The 15,081-nt window shown below is 41.8% G+C and overlaps 2 protein-coding genes across 3 annotated transcripts in view; one reads left to right on the forward strand and one right to left on the reverse strand.

Annotated features, from left to right (window-relative positions):
• The window catches only part of col27a1b (collagen, type XXVII, alpha 1b), an 80,082-nt gene extending 71,075 nt beyond the window's left edge, over positions 1-9,007 (forward strand). Inside the window, exons 51-61 of the mRNA XM_080467199.1 lie at positions 505-567; positions 733-786; positions 889-924; positions 1,478-1,495; positions 2,447-2,482; positions 3,368-3,394; positions 3,475-3,540; positions 4,521-4,689; positions 4,781-4,890; positions 7,057-7,275; positions 8,304-9,007. Coding sequence (XP_080323325.1) covers positions 505-567; positions 733-786; positions 889-924; positions 1,478-1,495; positions 2,447-2,482; positions 3,368-3,394; positions 3,475-3,540; positions 4,521-4,689; positions 4,781-4,890; positions 7,057-7,275; positions 8,304-8,450 — 945 coding nt within the window. The 3' untranslated portion in view covers positions 8,451-9,007. The remainder of the gene's footprint in view (positions 1-504; positions 568-732; positions 787-888; positions 925-1,477; positions 1,496-2,446; positions 2,483-3,367; positions 3,395-3,474; positions 3,541-4,520; positions 4,690-4,780; positions 4,891-7,056; positions 7,276-8,303) is intronic.
• A 507-nt stretch (positions 9,008-9,514) lies between these two features.
• On the reverse strand, positions 9,515-14,443 carry LOC308112019 (3-oxoacyl-[acyl-carrier-protein] reductase FabG). 2 transcript variants are annotated; one of them, XM_080467198.1, is made up of 8 exons: positions 14,337-14,443; positions 14,008-14,178; positions 12,444-12,622; positions 11,511-11,604; positions 11,341-11,410; positions 10,812-10,848; positions 10,660-10,723; positions 9,515-10,575 (listed from the first exon to the last, which is right to left on the reverse strand). In XM_080467198.1, exons 1-8 carry the CDS (start codon positions 14,358-14,360, stop codon positions 10,417-10,419), a joined length of 798 nt encoding a protein of 265 aa, XP_080323324.1. In that variant the 5' UTR covers positions 14,361-14,443; the 3' UTR covers positions 9,515-10,416. The 2 variants fall into 2 exon arrangements, with proteins under 2 accessions (XP_080323324.1, XP_080323323.1); XM_080467197.1 differs by lacking the exon at positions 14,337-14,443 and having other exon boundaries at positions 9,572-10,575; positions 13,988-14,313.
• Between the last annotated feature and the right edge of the window lie 638 nt (positions 14,444-15,081).

Below are 15,081 nucleotides of genomic sequence, written 5' to 3' on the forward strand. Positions count from 1 at the left end.
AACATAGGCTAACACAGGCGTGTCAGACATTAGGCTCGCAAGAGGCTCCAACTCGGCCCAATAAAGGACCAAGCAAATTATTAAAATTGAAAAGAAACCATCTGCTTTTGAAAAAAATTATAAAAAATCATGAGAGCATAGTTCACTGTATTTCGCACCAGAACGAATCAATCAAATTGGCTTTATCTTGAGAGTTTTGTCATTTTCTGTACCAATTTTTTTCTAAACTTATAAGTCGACACCACAACAAAGAAAAACTTAAAAAGTTTAGATTTAGATGTTATTGTGGCACTATTTTACCGGTCCGGCCCATTCAAGAATGAGTCATGGACTGACAAAACCAGAACCGAGACAAGGAAGCAGTCTCACTCCAAATAAACTGCAACATAACAGAGTTCCTCCAAGTCCTTAAACAAATAGCCCAATGTTACAGTATACTGAAGGTCAAACAAAGGTCATTGACCTTCTATAACACCCGGTCTCATCCACTATCTGTGTTCCTAGGGCCCCCCTGGAGATGCTGGCTCGGCGGGCATACAGGGACCAAGAGGACCACGTGGTCTGATGGTGAGATGAAGATTAATGATGTCTTGGTAACTCTGCAGTGTTTGAGCCGACGCCAGTGGCTCTGAACTCTCACCAACCGCACATTTGCTGTGAAAAATAAGAACCTGCTCCATGAGACTCTCCATCACACGTGTCCTCAGACGCTAACACGGATCTGCTTTCCAGGGTATGGAAGGAGCTCTGGGCCCCGTCGGCATCATCGGCCCCAGCGGTCATCCTGTATGTTCCTCATATCTCAGCCTATCTGCCACGCTTTATGTGACTTCCCTCTGCGTTTGTGGCAGTGATGGAGTGATCCTCTGTCTTCTCTCTCTCCATCAGGGACCCCAGGGTGACAAAGGGAGTCGGGGGGAGACGGTGCGTGGCGCCGCCTTTGATGGATCCCTTTCTGTCTGTACTGTGAGCACAGAATAGGATACTTAGTATGGAGACAGCACACCACTCAGCCTCCTTTTCGCCCACAGCACTTTTCATTTCCTATTGTGTTCCACTGTTTGTTGTTACACTCGCAGTGACACTTAGCTGCTGTGGAAATCCTGTCAGGGTGATAAATGTTGGCTGCTTGCTCATCTCCAGCGTTTTAAGAGGTTTGTTGAGCGCTCATACAGAGGCATAATTCACAGGCCCGCTCTTAAGAACGTCAACATTCATGTATGGGTTTGCTGTGTGAAAATGGGATTTGCTGTGGGGAAATAAGATTTCAGAGTGTAGGCTTGCAAAGGAAGCAAGGGGCCACTTCAATGGCTGGTTCACAATAAAGCAGATAAAGACGGTCTGTTGAATTGGCAGCACAAAAATGGCATTACGCTGTGCATGCAGAAGTAATATATCTGCTCTGCCGCACACTCATTTTGTAATTGTGGGATTGTCTACCAGGATTATTGATTTCGTTTTCTCTGATCCCCAACAGGGCCTGCAAGGACCACGGGTAAGTAATTATCCACCACCGAGGCTCCGTCATCATCGTTTGCACAGTTTCAAAAGAACGGATGAAGGACACAGATCAGCCATATCATTATGACCATGTGGCTAATATTAAACTTTTCCCCCTTCAACATACCACCTCCACCAGACCTCTGTATGTGTACTGTGGTATCTGTTCATAGCAGGTCATTGAAGTCCTGGAGGGTGTAAGATGGGCCTCCATGGGCCCACAATGGCGCTTTATAACCCATTTCACCACTTTTCCTTTGACTAGTTTTGAGAGATGTGGACCAGTGAAAAGCAGGAATACCCCACAGGCGGTACCGTTTTGGAAAAAGCTCTGACCCACTTGAGTCAGGCTCAAATCCAAATATTTTAAAGCCAAATTTTCCCCGAGAGGACTAATGCAACAGGTGCACTGATGAAGCGAAAATCTGTCACGTGTGGGTTGGGTGACGTGGACTCGAGAGATTCCCCGACACCGCCATTGCAAGAACTAAACTTGTTTTATTTGTCAAAAACAAACAAAAAGTCCAAAAACCAAAAGTTTTCCTCGAATAGCAGCGCAATGCCCAAAGGCTACAGAGGAGCTGTCGCTCAGAGACACCGACACAGAAAACACTAGACCGGGAACGCAGACCAACCAACAACCAGAGCACACAAGACAAGTCTCTTAAATACTAAAGGCACCAGGTGCAGCTAATCACACACTCAGGTACAGGTGAAAGACATGAGGGTGGGGAAGCGCAATCAGACTTGAGGAGGGGAAAGCGAGAAGCCTGAAACCAGAGCCAGAGTTAGACTCATGTCAAAAACACCAGACCAAACATGGACCATGACAACTGTTAATCACTTCTATTAATGATCATAATGTTATGGCTGATTGGTGTATATCAACCTAAATAAAACAGCCAGGGTTATAAATCTAAAGCTAATGTGCAGATGTGTTTTTCAGGGGTATCCCGGTCCTCGCGGACCTCCTGGACCACCGGTGAGTTCTTGTTTTCAGTGATTGATTTAAGTCACATTCAGCTGACATCTTCTTTAGTTTTGGAGATGTTGAGGTTTTTAAAAAGGTCACAAGAAGCTAAAACCAGTGATCCATTACAAAAACAACCAACAGCACCCACTAGTGGCCCAGCATGAAAATTACATTGTTTTCAGCATTTCTGCTGTTTCTGTGGAAACGGACATCGTTTTCAAAACGTAGCTGTGTAAATGCAAAACATTTCCAAAACAAAAGCAGAAAATGTTTTGCGCTTTTCATTTGAAATGTGTAAACGAGGCTTTATTTGCTGACTGATTTGTCACTAAAGTAACGCTGCAAACCGACGGTTTTACCTTAAAGCCTCTTCCTAGATAAAAGATGGATAAATGAATGTATTTCTAACAATGAATTTCACTTCCTTCTGCGTTTGCCTCGTCAGTCCTTCCCTTTATAGAGTTAATAATAAGAGTAGCCTAATGTCTACACACACTTTCTACTTAAAACAAAGTATGAAATAATTTTTGATGGATGATGATTTGAAGAGAATCGTGGCCTTCCTTGGTACACTGTAAGCACTCTGTGTTCTTTCGAGGATAAATGAACTAGTCTGACCTGCTTTTATCCGCTGTGATCTAATACAAGCAGCGCTTTGCTGGCGGCTTTTCTTTCCTGCATTTGATATGCTTTATTTCCTGTGCATTCATGCCTCATTTCCTCTGTAATCATTATTGTGTCTGCATATTGTCAGAGAATTGAGCAGCATCACTAACAACAGCGTTGATTAGGATTTCCAGAGATGCCTCATGAATAGTAACACACCATAAAGCCACAGAAATGCAGGTTTTAGCGTTGTATACATACATAATACAGACTTTTCTTGGTTTTCAGGGCATACCCACTTCTTTCCTCTCACTTGTAAGTATCGTTAACTTATTATTGTGTGAAAATGATGACAGACATGGTTACTTTACTGCCATGCTGTCTTTCTCTGACAGAGGAATGAAGCTCTTGGTGCGGCCTTTCAAGTCATTATTGATTCCCATGCTGTACTGAGGCAGGAGGTCAGTTTTGTAGAGCTTCTTATTTCTCTTATTTAAAAAATAAATATATCTCTGATGACTCCTTTTCTATAGCTTTCCAGTTAATGGTCTGTCTAAAGCTGCATATTTTAACTTCTCTTTGGCCTTTTCACAGCTGCCAGGCCTCTGACATTGAGAGGTTGTAATTTCGCATCAGCTTCATTGTTCACGTCTGTGGAGATAAAACAGTATCAATCAAATTTAGTTAAAGCCAATAGTTCACAGTATCAAGCTTAAATTTTTATCCTCGGAGCACATTCAGTTCCTTAGACTGAGTAGAAACACGAGGAGATTTTAAATTAAAAGCTCAGTTTTATTTGTAAAAGTCAGCTTTTAAAAAAATCTAATTAAAATGTGACTCTGTGATTTTGTCTTACAAAAACTCATCATCTCGTCACAATGCAAGCGTTCTGACTTCAAACTTCTGTTCTGTTCTGGATTTAGATGTAGGCCTCCATGACTAAATCAGTAAAAATACACACTGGCACGGTGATGCACGGTGGAAGAGTGGTTAGCACTCTCACCTCATAGTGACAAGGTCTTGGGTTCAATACCTTTCCATGTGGAGTTTGTAGGTTCATAAACTACACATGGGTGTTAAAATGTGTGATTTTCTGTGATGGACTAGTGATTTATACACGGTGTACCCTGCCTTTGCAGGAATGCTACTGCAACACATCAGTAGAATAAAACTAACAATCTGTAGGGTAAAACTAGAGACCTGTGGGAAACTAACCATCTGCAGGGTGAAATTAGCAACCTATAGCGTAAAACTAACTATCAGTGGCATAAAACTAACATGTCTCATGACGGTCTATGTCGATGTGACTTGATTTTATCTGTGTCTTAAAGGAGAGTTTGCTAGGACACTGAACAGGACAAAGAAGATGGACGAGTGCATGATGCTGAAGAAATCCATGCCAACCTCTTGAATTTTGTAAAAATTTTTTTGTTCTTGGCAGAATTATCAGAGCATGGAGCTGCCCATGTTAGACCAGGGCACAGAGATCTTTAAGACCCTGCAGCATCTGAGCACTCTGATCCAGAGACTGAAGAACCCGCTGGGAACCCACGACAACCCTGCCCGGATCTGCCGAGACCTCTACAACTGTGAGCAGAGGCTGTTCGACGGTAAGGAGGAGGAGTTCTTCGATTACTGTCTGCGTACTGAATCCTCTCTGGCTAAACAGCCAATCCTTCCTGTTCCGCTCCGGTTCCACAGGAACCTACTGGGTTGACCCGAACCTGGGCTGCGCCGCCGACACCATTGAGGTGACGTGCAACTTCACGGCTGGAGGACAGACTTGCCTGAAACCCGTCACAATTTCCAAGGTAGCGGTCTTTATTTTTCATCCCTTTGTCTCAGCTCCATAAAAGGGCCAATAAAATATGAATAAAGAACCGCTTGGATAGAGACGAGCGCACTTCTCACAGTCTGCGGATGGTCTGTACATATCAAATGCATGGCCGCTGGTGGAAAATGTTCTCATGTCGTTGCAGAAACAACATGAGAACATTTTTCTATCAAGTGTTTGATTTTGTCACAATGAAGAAAAGAGCACAGCTGTTCACTTTATGGCTCTTTATAATGAATTCTAGCACTATTAGGATGGATTAGTCATGCAGTAAATCTTTTTCAGACTTGGCCGAGGCTCCGTGAGGGACTTGCAGTGTTGGCATGTCACTCTTTCTCCTCTCCTCTGGCCTTCCTGTGTTTATTGGGGGTAAATTACAGGCAACAAGATAAATCGGATCTCACACAATGACACAGAAATGGACTGACCCACTTAGTGCGTCATCAGTAAATGAAGTAATTGGGACAGACATTAACACTCGAGGCGCAGTCTGTGATCCAGATGTGGCTCATCCCGTCTCACAGCAGCTGTTACCAGCTTTTCAAGCTCGTCATTATTAATGTTTGTATTGGGGGCACTGGGGTGGGACTGAATCATACTAGAGAAATTAGGTTGTGTTAAAGTCATATATTAAGTATTTGTGAATAAAGTCCAAAAGGCAGTATGTCACTAGAATCTCACTATAGGTTTATATTGCTGGAAGAGCAAACTGCTTTGTTGCTCAAATGCATTTTTTACGGTGGGAAATAATCCTGTATCCTGGTGGGTGTAATGTGGACACTTTGCACTTCATGTTAATTAAAAGTTATATTAGTTTTCAAAAGCCGTCCTTTTTTGCATGTGTTTAGAATAAGCCTATTTTAAACATTTGATATAGAAAAATATCAATAAAAATGCAATTGAATAATTTTTTCCAGAAGTCATCCGATATTTATACGGTGTGTTGAAAGAATAAGGATTATTTTAAGCTTATGTCAAACAAGATTATTGAAACATGACATTTAAAGGGTTAAACTGTGACTATTATTGACTATTTGTTGTTTTCTGTTTAGAATATTATACTCATAAACTCAGATTACGGTATACAGAATTTCTCTGGCACTTGCTGCTCACCACTTTTCACTGTCTCTATACATTTTTGACCAGATCTCACATGATGGTCAGGAGTCTGCAAGCTTCACTACCAAAGCAGAATTATTTTTTTCTCCAACCTATAATGTGATGAACATTGCTTTGGAGCAGCAAAACATATTTAACATTCAGAACCATGATATCACAGCTAATAAACATCTATATAAAGTTTCACTGTGAATTCCCAAACTGTGGCTTCCATCAAGTTTCATAGCTACAATTAAATATTACAGCATTTATGGCTGTTTATTACTTTCAACATTACTATGTACGACTACTACTGGTACTGTGTAGATTTTTATTTTCAAGCCTGTATTATCATACAGACAGTTATAATCTCAAAAATCTGCAAATGGTACCAGACAGGTGACATAATAGCAAGTGATGTAACATTTAGTTTATAAGTATTGGCACATCCTTTCAATTTAAGTGTCATTTTCCACCTTGAACTACAAAATCCAAGTGATTTTTGTAGATTTGCCTGCTGTGAAACAAAATTACTAATGAAATAAATAAGGTTTATTTGCATATAAATATGTGGGAAGCAACAGGAAGCTACTACAGTGACGCTGGAAAGCCACATGCTGCTTCAGACCTGCGGATTGCAAACTTCTGGTCGGAGACTCACAATAGGAGAAGTATCATCAAACTCTGCTCAGACAACACGACACAATGAGACCAGACGGAATTATATATATTCTGGAGCACACTCAGTGGGTTACCAAACTCAACCCAGACACTATTTTGTCTCAGGGGTGTTTCAGAAGAAGAAGATGAGGATGTGGTAACCATGGCAACCTTCCCTCCAGAGGGTGCACACAGGTGATGGTCATAATTAATGAAGCACTGACATTTTAGATGCACTTCTGCTTCACGCTGTTTAAATTTCAACGGCAAAAAAAAACAACCCACACACATCCTCACATCCAATGCCACGATCCTCCAGATTGTGATCTTTAATAGGATACGTGGAAATGTGACCGTTAACAAAACGAACCTCCTCGCTTCACAGCTGGAGGTCGGAGTGGGTCGCATCCAGATGAACTTCATCCACCTCCTGAGCACCGAGGCCGTGCAGCACATCACTATTCACTGCCTCAACACGCCCGTGTGGGCGGCCGGACCCTCGCTGCAACCCTCATCCAAGGCCGTGCGCTTCAAAGCCTGGACGGGAGAGACGATCCAGGCGGGGGACCTCCTGGAGCCGCTCGTACCGCGGGACGACTGCTGGGTACGTGTCACAACACGGGAAGTCAGTGTTAATGTGCAATCTGAGCGGGCTCGGGTAAAATAACTGATGAATGCACTTTCAGTCCCAGTGATTGTTCAACTAACGTTACATTGATTTAAACATTCAGTTATACAAATATCAAAGTATATGAAATGAGTATATGAGCAAATACTCAAAAAGTCTGAGCGTCCTCAGTCATTTTACCACTTTTATACAAAGTGAAGGGTATTTTGCAACATTATGCCCTGTTAAGAAATAAATGTGTGAATGTTTTGACCTTTAGAATGCAAAATGTGACAAAAAGATGTCCGTTTTGATCGTTTATTAATGATTGCTTTTATGATATTTATAATATAATTCAATCTTCTAATAACAAATTAGATCATTTTTAGTATCACAGGTTAACCCATCTGAATATTAAAGGAGAAAATCTTCAATTTTGTGTAAAGATGGATGAAACATCGACCTTTGATTTAAATCGAAAAGTAAAAAAAAACATTTCCACTTTCACTGCAGCAAACCTTATCAAATTAAAGAGAATTACAAAATAGATCCATATTATAACTTCTAACTAAACAAATACTAAGCAGTTGTAAGTAATAACACATCAAAATCATTTCTATTGAAGTGTTTCCCACTAGTTTGCAGCTTCAAACTACACAGTTGTCATCTTTCGGGGTGAGTGGTTCGGCCCTCATCGCCAATTTTCATGTCTGCATGTAGAAATCAATGATGTGATAGTGGCCAATGATGTATTAACTACCAGTAATGTAATAAAAACAATTGAAGATTTTCTTACATCCATTATTAAGAGAGAGTTTACACTATAACGTCAACTATACCTATTTTTGATATGCAAACTGCACAAAACTCGTTAAAAAAGCTTTGATTTCTGAGAAATGCAGCCATATTTACATATTATTACAAAATTGTCAGGATCTTTTCAAGACTAATCATTAGCGTAATACGGTAAAAGTAAGACAAACGTGATTATTTATCCATTGACCTGTTACAACAATGACTTTCAGATCAAAGATGGCCGCTGGCATCAGACTCATTTCATCTTCCAGAGTCAGGACCCAAACTTACTGCCCGTAGTGGACGTGTACAACCTGCCCAGCTCGGAACCCGGCGCGCGGTACCACCTGGAGGTCGGACCTGTGTGCTTCCTCTGAGATGTTTGGGAACTTGACTGCGAGGATCACAAAGGACGGCGATGTACGGGGTGGGAGACTGAAGCCTATTCTGGTGCTTCTTTAATAGCCACCAATTGGGAAAAAAAAAAAAAATTGTTTTGTTTTCTCCACGAAATATGCTCGGACTGCAGAGATGAGACTTCTGGCATTACTCAGCCTACGGTAAACAAGAATAAGCTCCTTTTTCACAGACTTGTTTGAGGAATACGAGACCTGGACGCCGTTATAGGGTTTCCGCCTCTCGGACCGGGTTGTATCATAGTTTTTCTTCGAAGGAAACGGACATGTCTGCACATCTGCCACTTCAGTAATGCCTCTTCTAACATTTGAAGTATTATTTATACATGTACGTGTACTGTCGCAAAGTGCAATAGTTATCGTTTCACGGCCTTTCGAGATTTCTCCAGTGGTTCAGGTACACAGTGTGACACGGACAAACACTCCAGGTAAGACTTTTCTGAGCCTCGCCAAGCTTTCCTACAGACATCCTCACACTCACAAAACTGCTGTGTGCGACTTTTCCAGAGGAGCAAAAACCTTTCTACGGTGTGAAGTGGTGGGGGGGAAAAAAAAAAAAAAACCTGTTAAAATGGCGTGTCAAGATGCTACCTCGTTCGGCGCCTCTCTCATCTCACAGCGGGCAGGCTGTTTGTTACCTGTTTGCCGGTGACGCCGAGGCGACTAACCCACGTCAGCTCCCAGCAAAGCTGCAGAAAGGGAAGACTGTAACACACAGGAATTTTTTCTTAAGTTATATTTTCAAGTTTTGTTTTTCATTATTCTTTGTACAATACTAAGCGTTTGTTTGGGGGGGGGGGGGTGTTCTGTCTAAATGTATAATTATGCAATCTGTATTATCCATGGATTCTATATTTAAGTTTTATTTAAATCCTGCTTCTTAACGTTTTCAGCACAGAACCAGGCATCAGTCACATTTTCAGCACATTTTGTGCCACGGTGAAGGTAAGGCCTTCATTAAAGTACAGTCTGGTCAGACACCACGCCCATGGAGAACAGATAATTCAATAAAATGGTTTGTTGATGAGTGGCATCCAAGTTGTTGTTATTTTTTTATTTTTTTATTTATTTTTTTATTTTTTGCTTCATCAAAACAGCCTTCATGACAGAGTCAGCAGATAAAAGATCAAAAATTCTCATTCCACAAGTGGAGAAATGTAAAGAAATTGATTTTAAAAGGTGAAGCATGTAACATTGGGCCTCGTTTACAGAACCGTTTCAAGCGTAAACACATCAGGTTTTTTTGAAGTATTTGCATTTACACAGCAACGTTTTGAAAACAACGTCCATTTACACAGACATGGCGGAAACGCTGAAAATGTTTTCACGTAGGGCCACGTCGTGTAAATGGACGCCCAAAACACAATGAAAATTTTCCATTTTCACCTGTAATGGCAATTCAACTTCCATCTGTCCATATGAATGACTGTGCACTTTCCGTCGTTACCGTTTCTTTAGTGTATTATTCTCTACGCACGTGTTTGGTTTAATTACTAAAACAACCAACAGCACCCACTAGTGGCCCAACATGAAAACTACATCGTTTTCAGTGTTTCTGCTATTTCCGTGTAAAGGGACATCATTTTCGCGCAACGACGTGTTCTCAATTGAAATGTTGTGTAAATTGGGACTTAGAAAGAGCAGTTAGTTGGGGTTTTTTTTCAACATTTTGCAAGGTTGCGTTACAATAATTCAACCCTCCAGCATCCTGGGGGTTTTTTTTTGTTGGGTAATAAGCTGACAAGAGCTTTGGATGCAGGACAGGCTGGGGTTATCCGAGGCGACCACTGATCTCTAAAAACATGGACGTCGGCTTGACATCACGACCTTTAAGTCGGGGCATTTCTTTTTGCAGTGTTTAACTCAACGTCAAACAGGACCAGTCCTGAGTTGGAGAGCACTTTATTAGTGGACAGAAGTGAGCAGATCATCTCGGACACATGGCGTGACGCCCGCCGTCGACGGGCAGGTTGACCCCGGTGATGAAGCTGGCGGCGTCAGACGCCAGGAAGGCAATGGCGTGGGCGACCTCCTCCACCTCGCCCGGTCGGCCAAGAGCGTGCGTCTGCTTACACTTCGCGAGAAACTAGTTAAAAAAAGAAAAAAAGAGTGAGGATGGAGCGGGAGACGAAGTGTGCATCTCCTTTCGGCTCGTCGAAACGTTTCTCACCTGAGCATACTGCTCTTCATCCAGGCCGGCTCGCTTGTGGACATCAGTGACGATGACACCGGGACTGAAGATGGAGAAATATCAGATGATGTGTATTATAAGATTCCAGCAGGAGCAAAGTGGTTTCAGAGAGTTCTGTGAATGTTTATTACCACACTGAGTTCACTCTGACTTGCTTTGATGCCAGCTCTGAAATACAAAACACATCGTGTTATTATCGAGTCTTTTCACAGCGGTGGCGATAAAGGAGCAAACACCTGAAGCTTACCCATAATGCCAAAACTAGAACATTAACACAAGAGTGGCGATATTAAAGTGACACAAATGTTCAAATTCTCTTCAAAACCTTCGGTCTGGGAAAAAATCAAGTCCTCCATCACTCACTTGAAGTTTTTTGCTCTGGTGTTGCAGCTTCTGCTTCCTCATTGTATCACTTGCTTTCTTTTTGCTGCTTTTCCTTTCGTACTTCAGCTTCTGCCTCCTCTTGCCTTCCTGCTGTAGCTTCTCAATTTCTGTTGCAGGTTCTTTTTGCTCGTTGCAGCTTCCGCTTTGCTTTTTTTTTTTCTTGCTTTTTTTTTTTTTGTCACAGCTTTTGCATCTTTGCCGTGCCCTTCTGAATAAATATTGCCACTTTTTGCATGTGCGCGATAGGTTTCGCATTGCATCATATCGACCACTTACCGAGCGCTGTACATCGTGTAAACTGGTCGATGGCGGACTTGGACATGCAGTACGCCAACACTCCAGGAAACTAAACAGAGAGACAGAATGAAATCACACGGGAACATCCATGACATCTAGTGAACACATTTGTCTGGCTGCCGCTGTTTGAAGAGTCTACAGACACCCACTGATCTCTGTCCGTTGACGCTGGACACGTTGACGACGGAGCCTTTGGTTTTGATCAGGTGCGGCACACAGAGCTGGGTGAGGTGATACACAGATCTGAAACACAAGGCCGAGGGCGATGTCACCTGATCCTATGTCTGACTGTGTCGCACATAAACACACACTTTCATTCAACAACGTTCAGGTCCGGACTCGAAGAACTAGTTGAGTATCGCTGTCAATCATTCCATCAATTTTCTGTCTTCAGTTTGTGAGAAATGCTGGGAAAATGGCCTTTTTTGTTTGTTTTTTTAACAAAACAACAGCTGCAACAAATATATTGTTCCTCCTCATCTCGGTTTAATGAGCCTCCAAACATGGACTCTATTAATGTTTCTATAAAGTGTTCATAATGGCTGACAAACCAGGCAGCCGGACTATCAAAGAACACGTAAACCACATGTTCTGGAAACAACAAAGCTTCTCTGATGGGTTTTTGTTGCCGTCTAAGAAGAGTCAGCTCATATGAGCAGAAAAAAAGTAATCGACTAAAGTCAATAATCTGATGCACTGCAGAAATGTGAAAAACCCTGGTTGACATGTTTTCCGTTCATTATTGATTTATGTTTGTTGCTGGACCTGCTATAATTAGACAACGGCTGTAATATGAAAAGAATATGATGTTTACCTGATCAATGAGTTAGTGTGTTTATGTAAACAGACTGAGTGAAAACATGTTATGTTGCTTCACAGAGGGAAACTGACTTCTGCTGGAGTTCCAACACAATGTTAAAAAAAAAAAATAAAAACATTTTAAAACGGAGCATCGGGGAACACTTGCACTGGACTTTGTGATCTTCGTTGGCAGTTGGGAGTCACATTGATAATGACGGTTTAAGGTTTGAAGGTTGATCCACCGTGCACCGCATTCGGTCTCGTCTCACCGGCCCACTCACCTGACGTTAATGTTCATGACCTTGTCGTACTGGGCGAGGTCCGCGGTCTCGATGCTGCCCATCGCCAGGATGCCGGCGCTGTTCACCAGGACGTCGAGGCGGCCGAAGCGAGCGACGATTTGTTCCACCGTCTTCTTCACCGTCTCCTCGTCGGTCAGGTCCCCGGGAACCAGCAGCGGCTGCAACAAGCACGCGACAACTTTCTGTTCACATCAAAAAAAAAACCTTGTGTTGCCTCACGCTCCTGGCTATTGGTGTTATTTAATGGTTGTTCAAGCAAAACCGAGAATAATCATCTCGCATGGCTTTTCTTGATCATGGGGTTTGGTTGGCCGGATTGGAGCCTCTTTCCTTCAGTTTGACAAAACATGGCGTAAAAAGCAAGATGGGGGGGGGGGGCTCACTGTTGTAACGCCTGTTTTGATCAGCAGCTACTGGAAGCACATGGTAAAGGTTACTGCCATGAAATAACACTGGATGGTGTTTTTATTGAGTAAGTTCATCGCATCTTGTCTGTCTAGTGTCTGCAACCAGGAGAATCATGACTGTATGTCCGGCCTTGGAAAGTCCGACAATTACAAAGAAGAATCAGACTCTTACAATGATGTGAAGATGTAACAGGACACTGAAAGAGATCAGTAATAAGAGCTTCTAAGCTGGGAGAGCAGACGTCCTGTGCACTGAGGAGTAACAGACCTCTGCAAACATTAGCTAGAAGACAAACACTGTGGGAGATAGGACTTCTGATCTCTCCGCAAAAACAAAACTATATGGACATTTCACTGTATTTTGGATTAAGTTCATAATATAAAATTGCTGAAAATGCACACGTTTCCTTAAAAGTCTCATGTAATTAAATGCAAGCAGAGAGAAAATATAGACAAAAAACAGTCACGTAAACCACACAACATCTCCATATCACTGGGATACAATTGGACAGGAGATAATTAATTAATTTAGCCTTAAAAAGGGGCAGAGAGAAATTGAAATGGTTTGTCCATAGCGTTCCAGAGTTTGGGTCCATAGAAACTTGATGCTTGGAGGCAAGCTGGAGATACCGCAAAGTGGTAAAGAAAGTCTTTTGGGCTCCTTGTGTTGGCGTGAACGTCTGATGAGAGGAAAAGGTTATGAAATGTGTCTTGAAGGTCTTGTTTATTACCAATTCATCTATTCATAAACATTTAGTATTACTAGCTGATGATGAAGTCGAGGTATGTACATGTTAAACTATGGTGACATTAGACATGACTTATTTACTGAATGAGATACTCTTCTGATCAAACCATTCTCCAACCTCTCATCAACTAAACCACCAAGGAATTTTGTACAAGAATCCTGTTAAACTTCAAAATCACTGAGCAGTAATTCTGGGTCACTTTTAGAAAAATTATTTGTTATTATTCCTGAATATTATGTAATTGGATGAAAAATCGCCAAACATGTGACTTGTCATGCAACTCACCATAAAGTGAGAAAAGGAATTCAAAATGCACCCATGCAGTAATCAGATTACTTGCTCCATCCAGCGTGCAGTCTGTGCACACCTGCAGGTTTGCTTGTGTACCTCTGCTGCTCCACACTCGGTGCACTGCCTGGCCACTTTCTGCAGGTTCTCCACGTCTCTGCCGTTCAGGACCAGCACGGCTCCCAGTTTGGCGAACAGCAGACTGGTTCCGGCTCCGATGCCCGAGCTGGCCCCGGTGATCAGGGACACTTTCCCCCGCAGGGAGGACACCTGCAAGAGGCAGGACCGGGGGACCGCGATCAGCTGGTCTGCGGCGAGGCGGGCTCGGAACAACCGGGTCCGAGCTCATCCGTCACGGCAAAACATCAGAAAACTTTATAAAACACCCCAAAAGAGACGGAAAGTTCGACGAAATCAGGTAGACTTACTTTAAAAGCTTCCTCTGAAGACATGATCGCTCCCAGAATGGAACAACACGTTGTACAGGGTTGCCAGATCGGACTGACAGTTTCCAGCACAAAGCCGATGAAAACTGGCCTCATTCCAATCTAACTCAATCCATTAATGTTCATCAATCAAAAATGCCACAAAACTTTCCACAAAGTTTCCACAACCTCCACCCCTGAAGCTTAAATTATGCACATTGTCTGGTGTTTATTGTTGTATAATTGCACTTCCTTTCATAATCTGTGAATCATCTTTAAATTATATTTTATCCATTTTCTCTCCTCTTATAAAGAGCATTGATTTTTTCCCCCACGTTGTTACTTTGGATAAGAACTATTTTTATTCCTGTTTCAGTTGTATTTGATCATATTTTTATGTCTTGGGTTTTAAATTGTACTCCTCGTGTACAGTGCGTCGTTTCAACCATGGTTGTGTGAAAGCACTTTGTGAATAAAAATTGTATTGTGCTATGGTAATGATTTACCTGATTGAATAAAGGTTGAATAAACATTTTTTTTAAATCATTTAAATGTCATATCAATTACCTCTTGTTTTACTTTTTATTATCAATCATTGTATTTCTCCTTTTTGATTTATTTCGCATTTATGTTTTGTTTTTATAGGTGTTGAATACATGTTTTAAAAGATTAATAGTGACATTAGCAAATAACTAGCATTAACGATAAAGATGTCAAGTAGAACAGATTTTCTTTCATTTATAAATAA

Source organism: Lipophrys pholis, assembly GCF_963383615.2.
Source record: "Lipophrys pholis genome assembly, chromosome: 7".
NCBI classification, from domain to species: domain Eukaryota; kingdom Metazoa; phylum Chordata; class Actinopteri; order Blenniiformes; family Blenniidae; genus Lipophrys; species Lipophrys pholis.